At 51.8% G+C, this 12,310-nt stretch overlaps 6 protein-coding genes across 6 annotated transcripts; 2 read left to right on the forward strand and 4 right to left on the reverse strand.

The window, feature by feature from the left end:
* Positions 1-1,095: 1,095 nt before the first annotated feature.
* On the forward strand, positions 1,096-2,452 carry NECHADRAFT_94964 (uncharacterized protein; the record flags this gene model as incomplete). Its single annotated transcript, XM_003049064.1, has 4 exons — positions 1,096-1,208; positions 1,261-1,394; positions 1,452-2,345; positions 2,397-2,452. The coding sequence occupies 4 exons, from the start codon at positions 1,096-1,098 to the stop codon at positions 2,450-2,452; spliced, it is 1,197 nt and encodes a 398-aa protein (XP_003049110.1).
* Positions 2,453-3,669: 1,217 nt separating this feature from the next.
* On the reverse strand, positions 3,670-4,906 carry NECHADRAFT_101086 (uncharacterized protein). Its single transcript, XM_003049306.1, has 2 exons — positions 4,683-4,906; positions 3,670-4,624 (listed from the first exon to the last, which is right to left on the reverse strand). Exons 1-2 carry the CDS (start codon positions 4,880-4,882, stop codon positions 3,739-3,741), a joined length of 1,086 nt encoding a protein of 361 aa, XP_003049352.1. The 5' UTR covers positions 4,883-4,906; the 3' UTR covers positions 3,670-3,738.
* A 295-nt stretch (positions 4,907-5,201) lies between these two features.
* On the reverse strand, positions 5,202-6,784 carry NECHADRAFT_45012 (uncharacterized protein; the record flags this gene model as incomplete). Its single annotated transcript, XM_003049307.1, has 3 exons — positions 5,202-6,486; positions 6,538-6,638; positions 6,692-6,784. 3 exons carry the CDS (start codon positions 6,782-6,784, stop codon positions 5,202-5,204), a joined length of 1,479 nt encoding a protein of 492 aa, XP_003049353.1.
* A 420-nt stretch (positions 6,785-7,204) lies between these two features.
* NECHADRAFT_45085 (uncharacterized protein) lies at positions 7,205-8,980 on the reverse strand (the record flags this gene model as incomplete). Its single annotated transcript, XM_003049308.1, has 7 exons — positions 7,205-7,488; positions 7,547-7,935; positions 7,986-8,201; positions 8,251-8,308; positions 8,360-8,374; positions 8,425-8,522; positions 8,652-8,980. 7 exons carry the CDS (start codon positions 8,978-8,980, stop codon positions 7,205-7,207), a joined length of 1,389 nt encoding a protein of 462 aa, XP_003049354.1.
* Positions 8,981-9,400: 420 nt separating this feature from the next.
* Positions 9,401-11,035, reverse strand: NECHADRAFT_45233 (uncharacterized protein; the record flags this gene model as incomplete). The annotated part of the gene is made up of 1 exon (XM_003049309.1): positions 9,401-11,035. One exon carries the CDS (start codon positions 11,033-11,035, stop codon positions 9,401-9,403), a length of 1,635 nt encoding a protein of 544 aa, XP_003049355.1.
* A 400-nt stretch (positions 11,036-11,435) lies between these two features.
* On the forward strand, positions 11,436-12,182 carry NECHADRAFT_102747 (uncharacterized protein). Its single transcript, XM_003049065.1, has one exon. The coding sequence runs from the start codon at positions 11,528-11,530 to the stop codon at positions 12,017-12,019; it is 492 nt and encodes a 163-aa protein (XP_003049111.1). The 5' UTR covers positions 11,436-11,527; the 3' UTR covers positions 12,020-12,182.
* The last annotated feature ends 128 nt before the right edge of the window (positions 12,183-12,310 follow it).

The following is a 12,310-nucleotide window of genomic DNA, read 5'->3' on the forward strand; positions in this document are numbered from 1 at the left end:
TTCCATCTGAGTACGTAAACAGGCGACCACCAATCTGACATTATTGTTAATAACCGGCTACTTAACTGAAGCCTCACGAAAGAATTGCTCGCCTACCGATAAAGAAGTCATCTCCTTCATCTCTCGAGCTGACACTTGCGTAGTAATCAAGGCGTCGGTGGCATTTATGCTTATCATTCTATCAATTTTCTCTTGTGGGTAGTTTCGAGTAGGTGTTTCGTAGTTGATGTTAGTGGCAGTGGTGATCTTGTACGAACCGCAAGTGACGGTTAATAGGTTCTCTAACGAATTTTGAACCTAGCACCTCCACAGGCTAGCTAGGCAGGCCTAACTAGACGATTCACCCAGTGTTCAATGGATGTCGGATAGTAGTAAGGGCTCTGGCTCGGGGGGGGGGTGGGGTGGGGTAAAAGGGCATAATTACGGTAGCTCGAAAGTAGGCCGATCATGGATAAGACCGGCGTATCGCTTTGCCTGTAAGTGGAGGCTCTGATATTTCCGACAGATTGAGAATGGCAAGATCTGATTGGCTCATCCTGATAAGCCGATCAATTTATCCCAAGATGTCATCTGCGCCCTACACTACAAGTGCTTGTCACTACAAACGTCGTCAAGCTAGTTTACGGCTAGTACGTAAGGACTCAGGGAGAGATCCAAGAATATGGTCAGTTGTCACTTTGAACCCTGCCCGGGACGTCTTATGTGGGCATTCACACTGTAGTGCCGTCTTCTAGAGTTGATAATGCATGTGGTCTAGCTGCCTTTGCAATCTCCCAAACGGTCACTGTAGTCCCATTGGTCGTTTCAGATAATCCGAGACTTCTCGAACTCGTCATTACAGCACCAAAGCCCCAAGAAAATGAAGATTTCACTGCTTGATTGGCCGCGCATAGAGCGGGGGACGATCCTTCAGGGAACATTCGAGCTTCCCCTCTCTGCACCCCACTTCTTATCATCTGCCAACTTCCATGACCATTCTGCTGGTAGTGGAGTAAAGCCATCCAGCTGAGGGGATAAAAGACGCCCTGAACAGAGGACGTAAAGCCACCAAACGTCCCCTAGAGCCAGCTCGATAGCGACAAAATACTCGCCAACATGTCCAAACTTGACGTTTCCGCCATCCGAGCGGCCTTTCCCGCTCTTCAACAAGATCAGGTCTTTCTTGACAACGCAGGCGGCAGCCAGACACTGGGCACCGTCATTGACTCGTCAGTTACTGTGAAGGACCTGGCCAGCAGCCAGTTCAGCTAACAGATCCAGGATCCGGGACTATCTCTCCAACAACAACGTCCAGCTGGGAGCTACCTATCCTGTGGGGCAGAAGTGCAATGCTCTGTTTGACGAAGGCGAGGCTGCTGGTGCGAGGTACATCAACGCTTCCACCAATGAGATTGGTTCGTATTCTTGGGCTGGAACTGTGCTAGACGAGCACATGCTGACATCTGATGCAGTCTTTGGCTCTTCAACCACCCAGCTGTTTCGCAATCTCTCGTTCACCCTGCAGTTCAACGAGGGAGATGAGCTAGTTGTCTCTCAGGTTGACCATGAGGCCAACATCGCCTCTTGGGTGGACCTTGCCGCTCGGCAAAAGCTGGTCCTTAAATGGTGGAAGCCAAAGGACCTCAACAACCCGAAGCTCTTTGCCAGCGACCTCCCTGAGCTCTTGTCACCACGCACCAGACTGGTCACTTGCACGCACTCGAGCAATATCCTCGGCACCATTCACGACATCCCAGCCATCGCACGCGAGGTGCACAAGATTCCCGGGGCAATGCTTTGCGTGGATGGCGTAGCGTACGCGCCCCATAGACCCATTGACGTCAAGGCCTTTGGCGTCGACTTTTACTGCTTCTCATGGTACAAAGTATATGGGCCACATGTTTCTATGCTATACGCTAGCCATGGCGCGCAGAAGCACATGAAATCGTTGGGTCACTTCTTCAACCCCTCCGCAACCCTCAAAGATAAGCTGGCCCTGGCCGGAGGCAATTACGAGCTTGTGCAGTCCATTTCAAAGGTTGTCGAGTATCTTACTAGCGGAGCTCACGAGTGGGAAAGCATGATCGCGCACGAGGCCGAGCTCTCGTCGGTCCTCCTTGAGTACCTCAACTCGCGACCAGAAATCACCGTGAGGGGAGAGACGAGTGCCGATTCAAGCAAGCGGCTTGCCACCGTGAGTTTCAGCATTGACGGATGGAGCCCTCGAAAGTTTGTCGAGACGGTTGAAGCCCAGTCCAACTATGGGTTCCGCTGGGGAGCTTTCTACTCCAACAGGCTAGTGTGCGAGCTCCTTGGTCAGACAGACGAGGGTATTGTCAGGATCAGTATGGCACATTACACGACAGGTGAGCCCTTCATTCATGAGGCAGGGTACTTATACTGACCAACCGCTCTAGTTGATGAGATAAAAGGAATTATCGCAGTAATGGATAAAGTTCTCTCGTCTCCTTAACGTGGCAAGCTCGGTTTCGCAAAGGCCCTCTATTGTATTTAGTACATACATCAATTAATTTGCGGAGGCTGGTGCTACATTGTGAGATGTCAAGCACAACGATTCAGATGGTGATTCCCCAGCAACTGCATGGTTGAGAGTCTCCAGGGGAGAAGCCTGTCAAGCAAGTCGCTGTCGCTATCGGATGAGGTGCCAATGCTAGGTTTGGTTCTAACGTTCCGATTGTAGAAGAAGACTTGGCTCGTTATTAGTATGCACAATTTGTCCGGTCAAGGTTACTGTCAAGGTCACTATTAGCATTGTCATAAACTACCTATCGGTGGATATCTCGACAAGAGGGGACATCGATCAAGAAGCACGTAGCAGCCTATTGCGCAAGTTCGAAGCGTACCGTGCCCTGTATCGAAGTGCGCGTTGCTCCGATTCTGGGACCCTGCTCACATGTTTGACAACTACAAGCCCTATAGACCAAGCATAAGCCTAAATTGGGTTAGGTACCGCATTGAACAGAACGTTATAAGAAGAAATAAAAATACCCCGGTTCTTTGAGTATGTTTTAATGCTTTCTATAGATTCACGTAAAATAATTGAGAATAATTTATGGATCCTTTTAATCTTCTGGCGTCTCGTTTAGTTCTTACCCTCGTGCCTAGTGTACTTACTATAACATTACCTCGTTAGGTGATTCGTGATATTATCTCAACACTCCTTGCTCGAGCGGTCGAAATCCTCATCCTTTTGTTCCCTTGTCGATCGCTGATCTCACTGTGGCTCGTGAAGCATCAGTACGAGCATGGGTTTGAAGGTACGGACGAAGGTCAGCTTCGAGAGCACTTGTGGGGGATCTGAAGGGTATGCATGTAAGGAGAGTAGTGACAAGATCAACACAGATTAGACATGTCAAGAAGACCAAGGTTATACGTGTGAAGGATCCTCATGTGGGAATTGGTAGTTTGAACATGACTGCTGTTGCTGCAGCAGATTTACCTGCTGCGACTAAGACTGCCAGTTCAAGTTCAGTAGCTGTATATAGAATCCCAACTGCTCCTTGGGCTTGAACTGGGCCTGGCGATATTTTGGAGACTTCTCTTACCCTCATTGCAAGCGATAGCCATTTGGCACTTTGACAAAGGATCTACTCCTAACGCAAGATAATACTTCTGTGCAGAGACCTCGCATTCATAAAAAAATACTCACGGCATTTGAGAAGACTGGGTAACTTTTTAGGTCTGTGGCGAATCGTATTTATAAGGTTAAGGACGATACATATATGGTGGCTGCCCACCCTACACACGCTCTAATCTCACAAAGATGAACGAACAAACAACATCCTCATCTCGATGATCCTTAAAAAAGAACTCCTTAGTTCTCTTGACCCAATCCACTAAGAATTTCTCGGCGTCCTCGTGGGTAAACGTGTTGTCGGATCCCACCTTGACAGCCTTGAGGAAGTATCCGGCACACACAGCCATGAGCCAATCAACAACAATATCAGCGTAACGATGACTAGCGTCGTTACTGTTTTGGCCATCAGAGCTCTTCTGTAGTTCCAGGTCCTTCTTTGCAGGATGGAGACATTCCTGCTCAAAGACCTCGTGAGCGATCCATGTTGGGATCATCTCTTCAATAACCTTTTGGACATCTTGCAACGTCCTGTTGTATGTAGGGACGTAGAAGGATCCGGCTACTGCACCAAGTAGAGTCCCATCTTTGACCATGTCGATCATAGCACTGCGGCAAGCATCAACGAGTCCGGCGTAGTTCTCCCTGCCAGAAGACGACTGAGATACGAAGGAAAGGACAAGAGAGCCGCCAGGTACGATCTCATCGGCGCGCAACTTAAGAAACCGCAGGAGATCCAAATGAGCTTGTCTCTTCAGCAGGGCTTGATGATCCACCCCGTCTTCACCCTTGGGCACGTGGTCGAGATGGTGTAGGGCCGCTAGAGAGAAGCCTAGATTGGCGGACCGAGAGGGGACGACTTGGTGGTAGAAGCTGCGGGGGATCATGGCAGGGAAGATGGAGTGCGAGAACTTGGCCTTGTCTAAGCCTTCAGCCCACGTCGTGACAGTTGTTGAGAGCGTGTTGAAGTCGTTCTCTGGGCGATCACTGAAGATCAGCTGGATGTCTCCAGGCGGAGTGGACCCCAAAATGGTGACCATAGGTTGGATACTGACGAGGTGAAAAGATTAGCAACAAGACGATGACAATGATGCAAAGGTCGACTTACGAGTTATTTCCGTGTGCAGAGCCATATTCGACAACCGTTATAGGCCGACTATTACGGTTGACGTTGGTCACCACCGTGTTGGTCGCCTGCGTCAAGAGTGGCAGAGCTTTCAGCATAGCCTCGTGCTGCAAAGCAGCATGAGAGCTGTACAGGCCCTTACCCTGCATGGGAACGTCGTTGATATGCGCAGTGTCGGTCATTCTTGCAGGTGGATTGGTGAGTTGCAGAGAACGTTTAGGAATGTTCAAAGGGAGGCACCGGGCTACTTATATGCCTAGACGTAAGACGCAGCGGAACAAATCTCGGAACAGCATTGGGGGCTACACGTGGTTGGCTTGGGTGTAGTGAGAAAGGAGCCAATAATTTCGTTTCATCATCTACTTGACAACTTCTAACCAAGAAGGCCTAGAGCAGTTTTATATCACGTCACAATCTCTAAGCAATGCCATCTCAAAAGATGCCTCGCTCACTGCTAACGGGTTCTAGATCTAGCTCCCGTTGGTCATCGACAGCCACCTTCTATCTCTTTGATACCTTCATCCGGTAAGACTCAGCCTTTAGCTGCTGCGCAACACGAAAGACAGTGCTCTCATCCTGGCCGTCTACATACTCAAACTTGAACTTCCGCAGCAGCGTCACCAGAGTGAGATGCATCTCCTGGAATGCAAAGTGCTTGCCAATGCACACGCGGCTTCCTGCTGAAAAGGGCCAGTACGGCATGTTTGCGGCCTGGGCTTCAAGCCAACGCTCTGGAACAAACTTTTGGGGTTCTTCCCAGTGGGCATCTTGCATGTGACTTTCTTGTGTGTTGGGGAATACGGTTGTGCCCGCAGGGATGCGATAGCCGAGAACCACGTCGTCCTTGGATGTTTCACGCGGGCTTCCGGTTGCTTGACCAGGTACGAGACGCATTGTCTCGTCGATACAAGCTTGGAGATACGCCATTCCAGCTTGAGAGTAGCCACAATCTGTCTGACGATCCGGTTCCGAAGGTGGATACCACTGATCGACCTCATCTACTAGCTTATTCATGACTTCGGGGTTCTTGAGTAGCATCATGAGGGTAAAGAGCTCTGCATTGGCTGTCGTCTCGCTTCCTGCAGTGAGCATGACAACACTCTCATCTTGGACGTCTGAAGTACGGAAGTCTGAGCCGGGAGAGTCATCGCTGGCCTCGACAAGCTTCTGCAGAAGGTCACTGTGTTGACTTGACTCTAGCTCCTGTCGACGCCCATCGACAATGTCGTAGGTAAACTTGTCGACGTACGGGTCGCGCGTAGGGAGGAAGGGAATGAAACGGATCCAGGGGATCAACTGCATCAAGCCGGCGATTCTAAGGCCGGCCTTGAGACGAGATGGCAGAGGATGGCTTCCATTGTCAACGACGTGAAGACTGCCTCCAAAAGTGGTGATACCAATAACGTCAATGGCCAGACTGTGGATGAGATGCTGCATATCCACGACAGCAGCACCCTGGGAGCCTTCATCACAGAATTTGTTCAGCTGCCTGACTGCGGCTTCAACACAAGTCATCATGATGGGCTCCATGCTTCGGATGTACTTGATGCCAAACATGGAAGACAGCATACGCTTGCGCTTGGAATATGCCTTCTTGTCCGTGTACGCCAGAAGCGTGGGACGTTGAGGGTCTTGACGAAAGTTGCCATAGATGGCTTCAGACTTGGTCCAATCCTCTGTCTGGATGATGCGCTTAATCTCCTTTGTGTCGGCGACGGCGATCATGCCTGGTGCGAGGACGACGATAGGGCCATATTTCTCATGGAGAGAGCGCGCAAAGTGGTGACTACAGACGTGTTAGAGGAGCTATAGTAAAACGGTGCAAGGTCAAACTTACCTCGTGCCCTTGATGGTTGCAATGGTCAATGGCCATGGACTCAGCTTGTTCAGGAGAGGGCCAGGAATGGAGCTAATAGGAGAGAAGGCATTCTTGATCACCTGTGAGATCAATCAGACCATTGTAAAACCGGATTGGCATCAGGTGCGCTTACAGTGAAGACTCTCGGGACAATGATGACAATAGTGAGAAAAGTGACCAAGACCTTGGTCGCTGTGAGCTCCTCAAGAGACACCAACGACGGCATCGACTCGGGCAGCTTCAGGCGGCCCACAATGGGAGATGGCTGGGAAGCCATGGTGTCAAGAACTAATAGACAAAGTTTCAAGGGGAATACAGAGGCGGGATGCCTAGCATTGGCGTTGAGGCTACTAAACTAGACCAACAGAGTGGATGTGATTTTCAATTATACGGCCCCGAACGGTCTCACCAACACTCGTCTCATCTCAATTCAGTTCGCCTCTCTCCTCCCCTGCAACGACGAATACGCCGAATCGTTCGGTAGCTAAAATCCTCCGGCGGGTACCGGAAGACAAGGGCACGACACAAAAGGTCCACAGGGCTGAGCTGCCTCGTCACGCCATTCTCACGGGCGTGTAGATCAGATAATCTCCCGCACACCCCTGCCATGCCCTCGCAGATCCCCATGTGCCGCATCCTTTGTACCTCACTTGTACAGGTACACAGCCTTGGTCTGGCAGAAGGAGAGCAACCCCTGCAGCCCGTACTCCACACCCAGGCCGCTCTGCTTATGGCCCCCGAACGGCACCCGTGGGTCCGGCTGCGGAGGTCCGTTGATGTACACGCTGCCCACGTCGAGCCGTGACGCGAGTGCCTTGGCGGCGGTTGAGTCGGTCGTCCAGATACTCGCGGCGAGGCCCGATTCGCCGGCATTGGCGAGGCGGACCGCTTCGTCGGCATCAGAGAATCTGACGCAGGTCACGATGGGTCCTGTTTGTTGTTAGTTCATGAAGGAATAGGCTATGCAACGGAGTGGGTGCTACCATACCAAAGTGCTCCCCGCTGACGATGCTTGACTCTGGTGAGGCGTCCTTGATTATCGTCGGACGGAGAAAGAAACCTCCTGTTTCGGATTCGGCTAGTGGTCCACCTGTAGCCATGTCGTGTCCGGCAGATTTGGCGTCGTCCAGTGTCTTTACGAGTTTCCTAAACTGTAATTCATTCTGCACCGGCCCGATCTTGGTCATCTCCTTAGTTGCCTCCTTGGTAGTCTCCACCAACGCGTCAACAAAGGCATCAAAGATGTCGGCGTGGATGTACAGCCTACGCGGTGCGATGCACACCTGTCCAGCATTGAACCATAGGCCACCGGAGATATGCGGCACCGTGGCTGTGACGTTGATATCCGGGAGAATAATGGCAGGGTTGTTTCCAGCGCTTGCACTCAGGATCAGCCATTGCAACAAGGAACGCCAAGCTATACGTACGTTTCGAGGGTGATCCTTTTCATCGTATCAGCGCCATCCTTGAGGATCTGCTTCCCTGTAGCCGTAGACCCGGTGAAGGAGATTTTCTGGATTCCGGGATGTCTGACGAGTGCCGGGCCAAGGTCGTTTTCGCCGCTGAGGACTTGGATCACCGATGGGGGGAAGACTTCCTGGGCGAGCTCGACGAGCTTGAGGGACGTATACGGCGTGAATGGACTACACGTATCGTTAGTGGGGCATTCATGACTGGGGATGCGTTCCTTACGAGGGCTTGAGGATTACGCAGTTTCCAGTAGCAAGAGCGGGCGCAATCTTGCCAATCGCTATGGCCATGATCAATACGCTGAGCAGTTTTTAGAGGGCATCCAAAGTACCTAGCATGAGAGGGACTAGGACTTGTCAGCATGGTGTTTCCTTGATTCATGGGCGGGAGAAGTACAGTTCCAAGGGCAGATGGCGGCGACAACACCAAGTGGCTCGTAGGTGACAATTGCCGTCTTTGTGTCATCTTCGACCTGCTCTTCGGATAGTTTGTAGCTTGCTTTTGACCGATTAGCACGGGAATTGGCAAGTATCCAAGAAGGGATGGCTAATAGAGTCAACTTACACGGATATCGAAGCCATTGAGCCGCCCAGTATACTTCAATCGCAGCGTTTTCGACCTACAGTGACCAATTTAGTGCATCTCTAGCCGATTCTGTAATTACACTCACTGTTCGCCCACATTCCGAGGCGAGCAACTTACAAAACTCGCCAGCACGTGAAAGATACAAGTCGGCAAACCTCTCTAGGAGCCCGATTCGCTCATCGTACGACGTCTTCGACCAAGTAGGCAACGCTCGCTGAGCTGCCTCAACCGCATCGTCAACATCTTGGGGTGATGCAGTGGGAACGGGCCACAGCGGAGTACGAGTGAGAGGATCGACACCAGAGTGAGAATTGTCACTCCCGCGAGGCTTACCACCGATGATGTTGTGAAAGGTACTAAAATCCATGGTAAGATGAGGTGAGTATTGTCAGATTGAGATTTGTTTGACCGGTTTGGCCAAGTGAGGTGGTGATTTTATACACGACGTGGGCAACTGTAAGCAAGTAGCTGAAGACGGGACCGCCCACTGTAACCCAAGTTTTAGAAGGAAGATCAGCCCCGGAATTAGCGGCCTTTGTGACTCCCTCAGCGGATCAGCGCTGCCATGATGCAGGGCGAGGACTGCTTCGAGTGGGGTTGAGAGAAGAAGACATGGCCTAGATGAAATGGATGGCTTATTATGACTGTCCTCTAAGGTACCAAGATCTACAAAAACAGAGGCAATGGTATATGGTGCACTATTCAGTTGAAAGCAATGTCGGGTTTCCCAGAAATATCATCATCCAAGTGACGGTTGACGGCACTTGATCAAGTGTTGACTACCCATTTACGAGGTATTCCCCTCCTCGCTGGACTTCTCCTTGGTCGTCTCCTTCTCCTCCAGGCCAAACTCCGTGTTGAGTTCATCGCGTAGCGTCAGCGACTTGACTAAAAAGGCCAGGACGAAGCCAAGCACAGAAAAGGCGATCGAGACCTGCCAGACCAATTTCAGTCCATCCATGTAGACCTGGACAATCTCAGCTTTGAGCCTGGGGGTACTGTTAACGGCCTGGATAAATGTCTTGGTCGCATGTTCGTAGGCTCCGCCATTGATGAGCATTTCTCGAACAGAACCATCCGACACCTTGTCAAGAGACGAATTGACGCGTGTGTTGAAGGCTGCGGCTGGGATGGCAATTCCCCAGATGGAGCCAAAGTTGCGCAAAAAGGTCCACGCGCCCGTGGCAGTGGCGACGTCAGAGTCGGGAAGACTGGCCAAGATGGGCGGAAGACAACTGGTAAAGACGAAGCCTGTGCCGAAACCGAAGAGTAACTGAAAACCGACCCAGCGACCAATTGACGATTTATCGTCGAGGAGCGTAAAAAGGCCACACGAGATTGACATAAGAGCGAAGCCGACAAAGTGCCAAACTCGGTACTTGCCTGTCTTTGTGATGGCGATGCCGGCAATGACACCGCCTGGGGCGCTCGTGGTGGCTATGGGGAAGAGCATGACGGCTGAGCGAGCAGGGCTGGCCTCTTTGACAGCTTGGAAGTAGACGGGGAGAAAGTAGCAGACCCAGAAAAGCAGCATACTGTGGACAAAGCTGATGACGAAGAGGGTCGACGAGGTCCTATTGCCAAACAAGCGCAAAGGCATTGTCGGCTCCTTGAGCCAAGGTGCACCTTGGTAGGCAAAGAAGGCCAATTGACCGACGAGACCAAGGATCAAAGGAACGAGGGTTCGCCACGAAGACCAAGGATGCTGAGAGCCTCCCCAGCTCAAAGCAAGAACAACGGCCGTGACTGAGGCGATCAAGAGGACGCTGCCGCCCCAGTCAATTCGTGACATTTGTTCCTTGAACGTGCCCGCTGGGGGGCGGGCGAGCTTGAGGAAGACGATCAAAGCGACGAGTACGACGCCAGAGATGGGGAGGTTGATGTAAAAGATCCATCGCCATGAGACGTTCTGAGCAAAGGCGCCGCCCATGATGGGAGCGATGACTGATGCGATAGCCCAGACACCACCGATGATTCCAGCGTACATGCCCCGTTCGCGGACAGAGACCATATCGCAGACGACAATCTCCGACATTGTGAGGATGCCGCCGCCGCCAACACCTTGGACAGAGCGACCTCCGATCATCATGGCGGTATTATGGGCGCCGCCGCAGAGGCCGCTGCCAAGGGTGAACAGGCACACGGCGATGAGTGTAAGACTGCGACGTCCATAGATGTTGGCAGCTTGCGCAAAGATGGGAATAGTGGCCGTTGAAGCGAGGAGGTAGGAGTCAACAATCCAGACGTAGAGAGAATTGGAGCCTAGATCTGAAGTAATTGTTGGAAGGGCCGTGGAAATAATGGACGTGTCGAGGGCGGCGAGGAAAGTCGTTAGAGCGATGGCGATAAAGACGAGCCAGAAGCGGGCGCCTTTCTTGGGAGCTGCGGGCTCAGACTCGGGGGGATTGTCGTTGGATGACATGTCTTTTTCTGCAAGGGGAGACGCAGTTGTAAGCTGTGTATCTTCTGGAGATTGACCCATTGCAAAACCAAACACAATGTGCCGTGTCTTTGATCATTTACAGGTGGTGATGCTGTTGACGCTGTCGTGAGAAGAGCCAAGAGAACAGCCTCAGAACATGTCAAGCGCCAAACCCCCTTCTTTTCTGCACCTCTCCATCTTCCCTGCACATGATCGTCCTGTAATCCTTGGCAAGCGCAATTGAATTGCCTTCCCGTTAATCGGCGACTGAGCCGGAGGCTTCTGACAATTAATGTTACCCAGTGTTTGAGGAGCCGTAGGCTGAGCCCCGCCCGCAGCGATTAAAAACCCTCCGGTGCTGCATCGCATTGAATCAACTCTCCACCACAGACACTCCTTTATCTTGATCCACTGGCTTTCACAAGACATTTTGGTTGCACGATTCTCACGTCACAGCCGAGAAAAGAGAAGCAAAAGTGCTATTCCTTCACAATGGCGTCTGGTCTCTTCTTCGACCCCCTCGTGGCCCTTCGCGCCGCTCCCCTCGTCTCTACTACGTGCTCCCTCCTCTACGCTTGGGATCAGCACTTCTTCCTTGGTCTCCTCAATCGACCAGAGAACCGCGCCACGAGCAAGCCCCTCCTTCAATCCTACTTTACCACCTTCTTCCACCGTGGACTGCCCTTCGTCGTCAGCCTCGTCGCCGTCTCAACCTGGACCGGCGTCGCAAACCTGTACATCCAGCGGCCGGCGCTGCAGGCCCGCGGCTCGGTCTGGTGGTACGTGTCGGGCACGGCGCTCGCCGTGGGTCATCTGCTGTTTGTGCCCTGGATCGCCCCGAGTTGTCAGGCCATCATGGAGGGCACGGATGTCAACCGGAGTCTCGATGAGTGGCTGGCGCTCAACTCGCGTCGGATGCTTTCGGTGGATTTGGCTGCCTGGGCTGCCTTTGTTGTTGCCGCTGTAAAGACGCTGCGTGTCTGAGACTGAAGGTGTTGGTCGATGGGGATCGAAATTAAATGTCTCACTTTATGGAGTCTGCGTGATTGACTCGAGGTTGTAAATTGTGGTTCGCCAGTTCATAGAGCATAGCATGCATTTATCTAAAGGCGGCTGGATGATGCCATTCAGGCACTCGAAAAACTCATTTTTTGTCATGCCTGTCTTCAATTGTCACAACGCATCTCAGCCGGCATCTGTGACCTTGATGAACAATATCGATTAAAATACCCAAAGTACATTTCCATCTAGACCAACAATCATTCACTTCTATGT

This window comes from Fusarium vanettenii (assembly GCF_000151355.1).
Source record: "Fusarium vanettenii 77-13-4 chromosome 7 genomic scaffold NECHAsca_9_chr7_10_0, whole genome shotgun sequence".
In the NCBI taxonomy this organism is placed as follows: domain Eukaryota; kingdom Fungi; phylum Ascomycota; class Sordariomycetes; order Hypocreales; family Nectriaceae; genus Fusarium; species Fusarium vanettenii.

Coding starts and splice junctions, on each gene's coding strand:
- NECHADRAFT_101086 (XM_003049306.1), bottom strand. CDS start 4,882: ATGACCGACACTGCGCATATCAACGACGTTCCCATGCAGGGTAAGGGC. Junction 4,625..4,682: donor TCTGCACACGGAAATAACTC/GTAAGTCGACCT, acceptor TCACCTCGTCAG/TATCCAACCTATGGTCACCA.
- NECHADRAFT_102747 (XM_003049065.1), top strand. CDS start 11,528: ATGGCGTCTGGTCTCTTCTTCGACCCCCTCGTGGCCCTTCGCGCCGCT.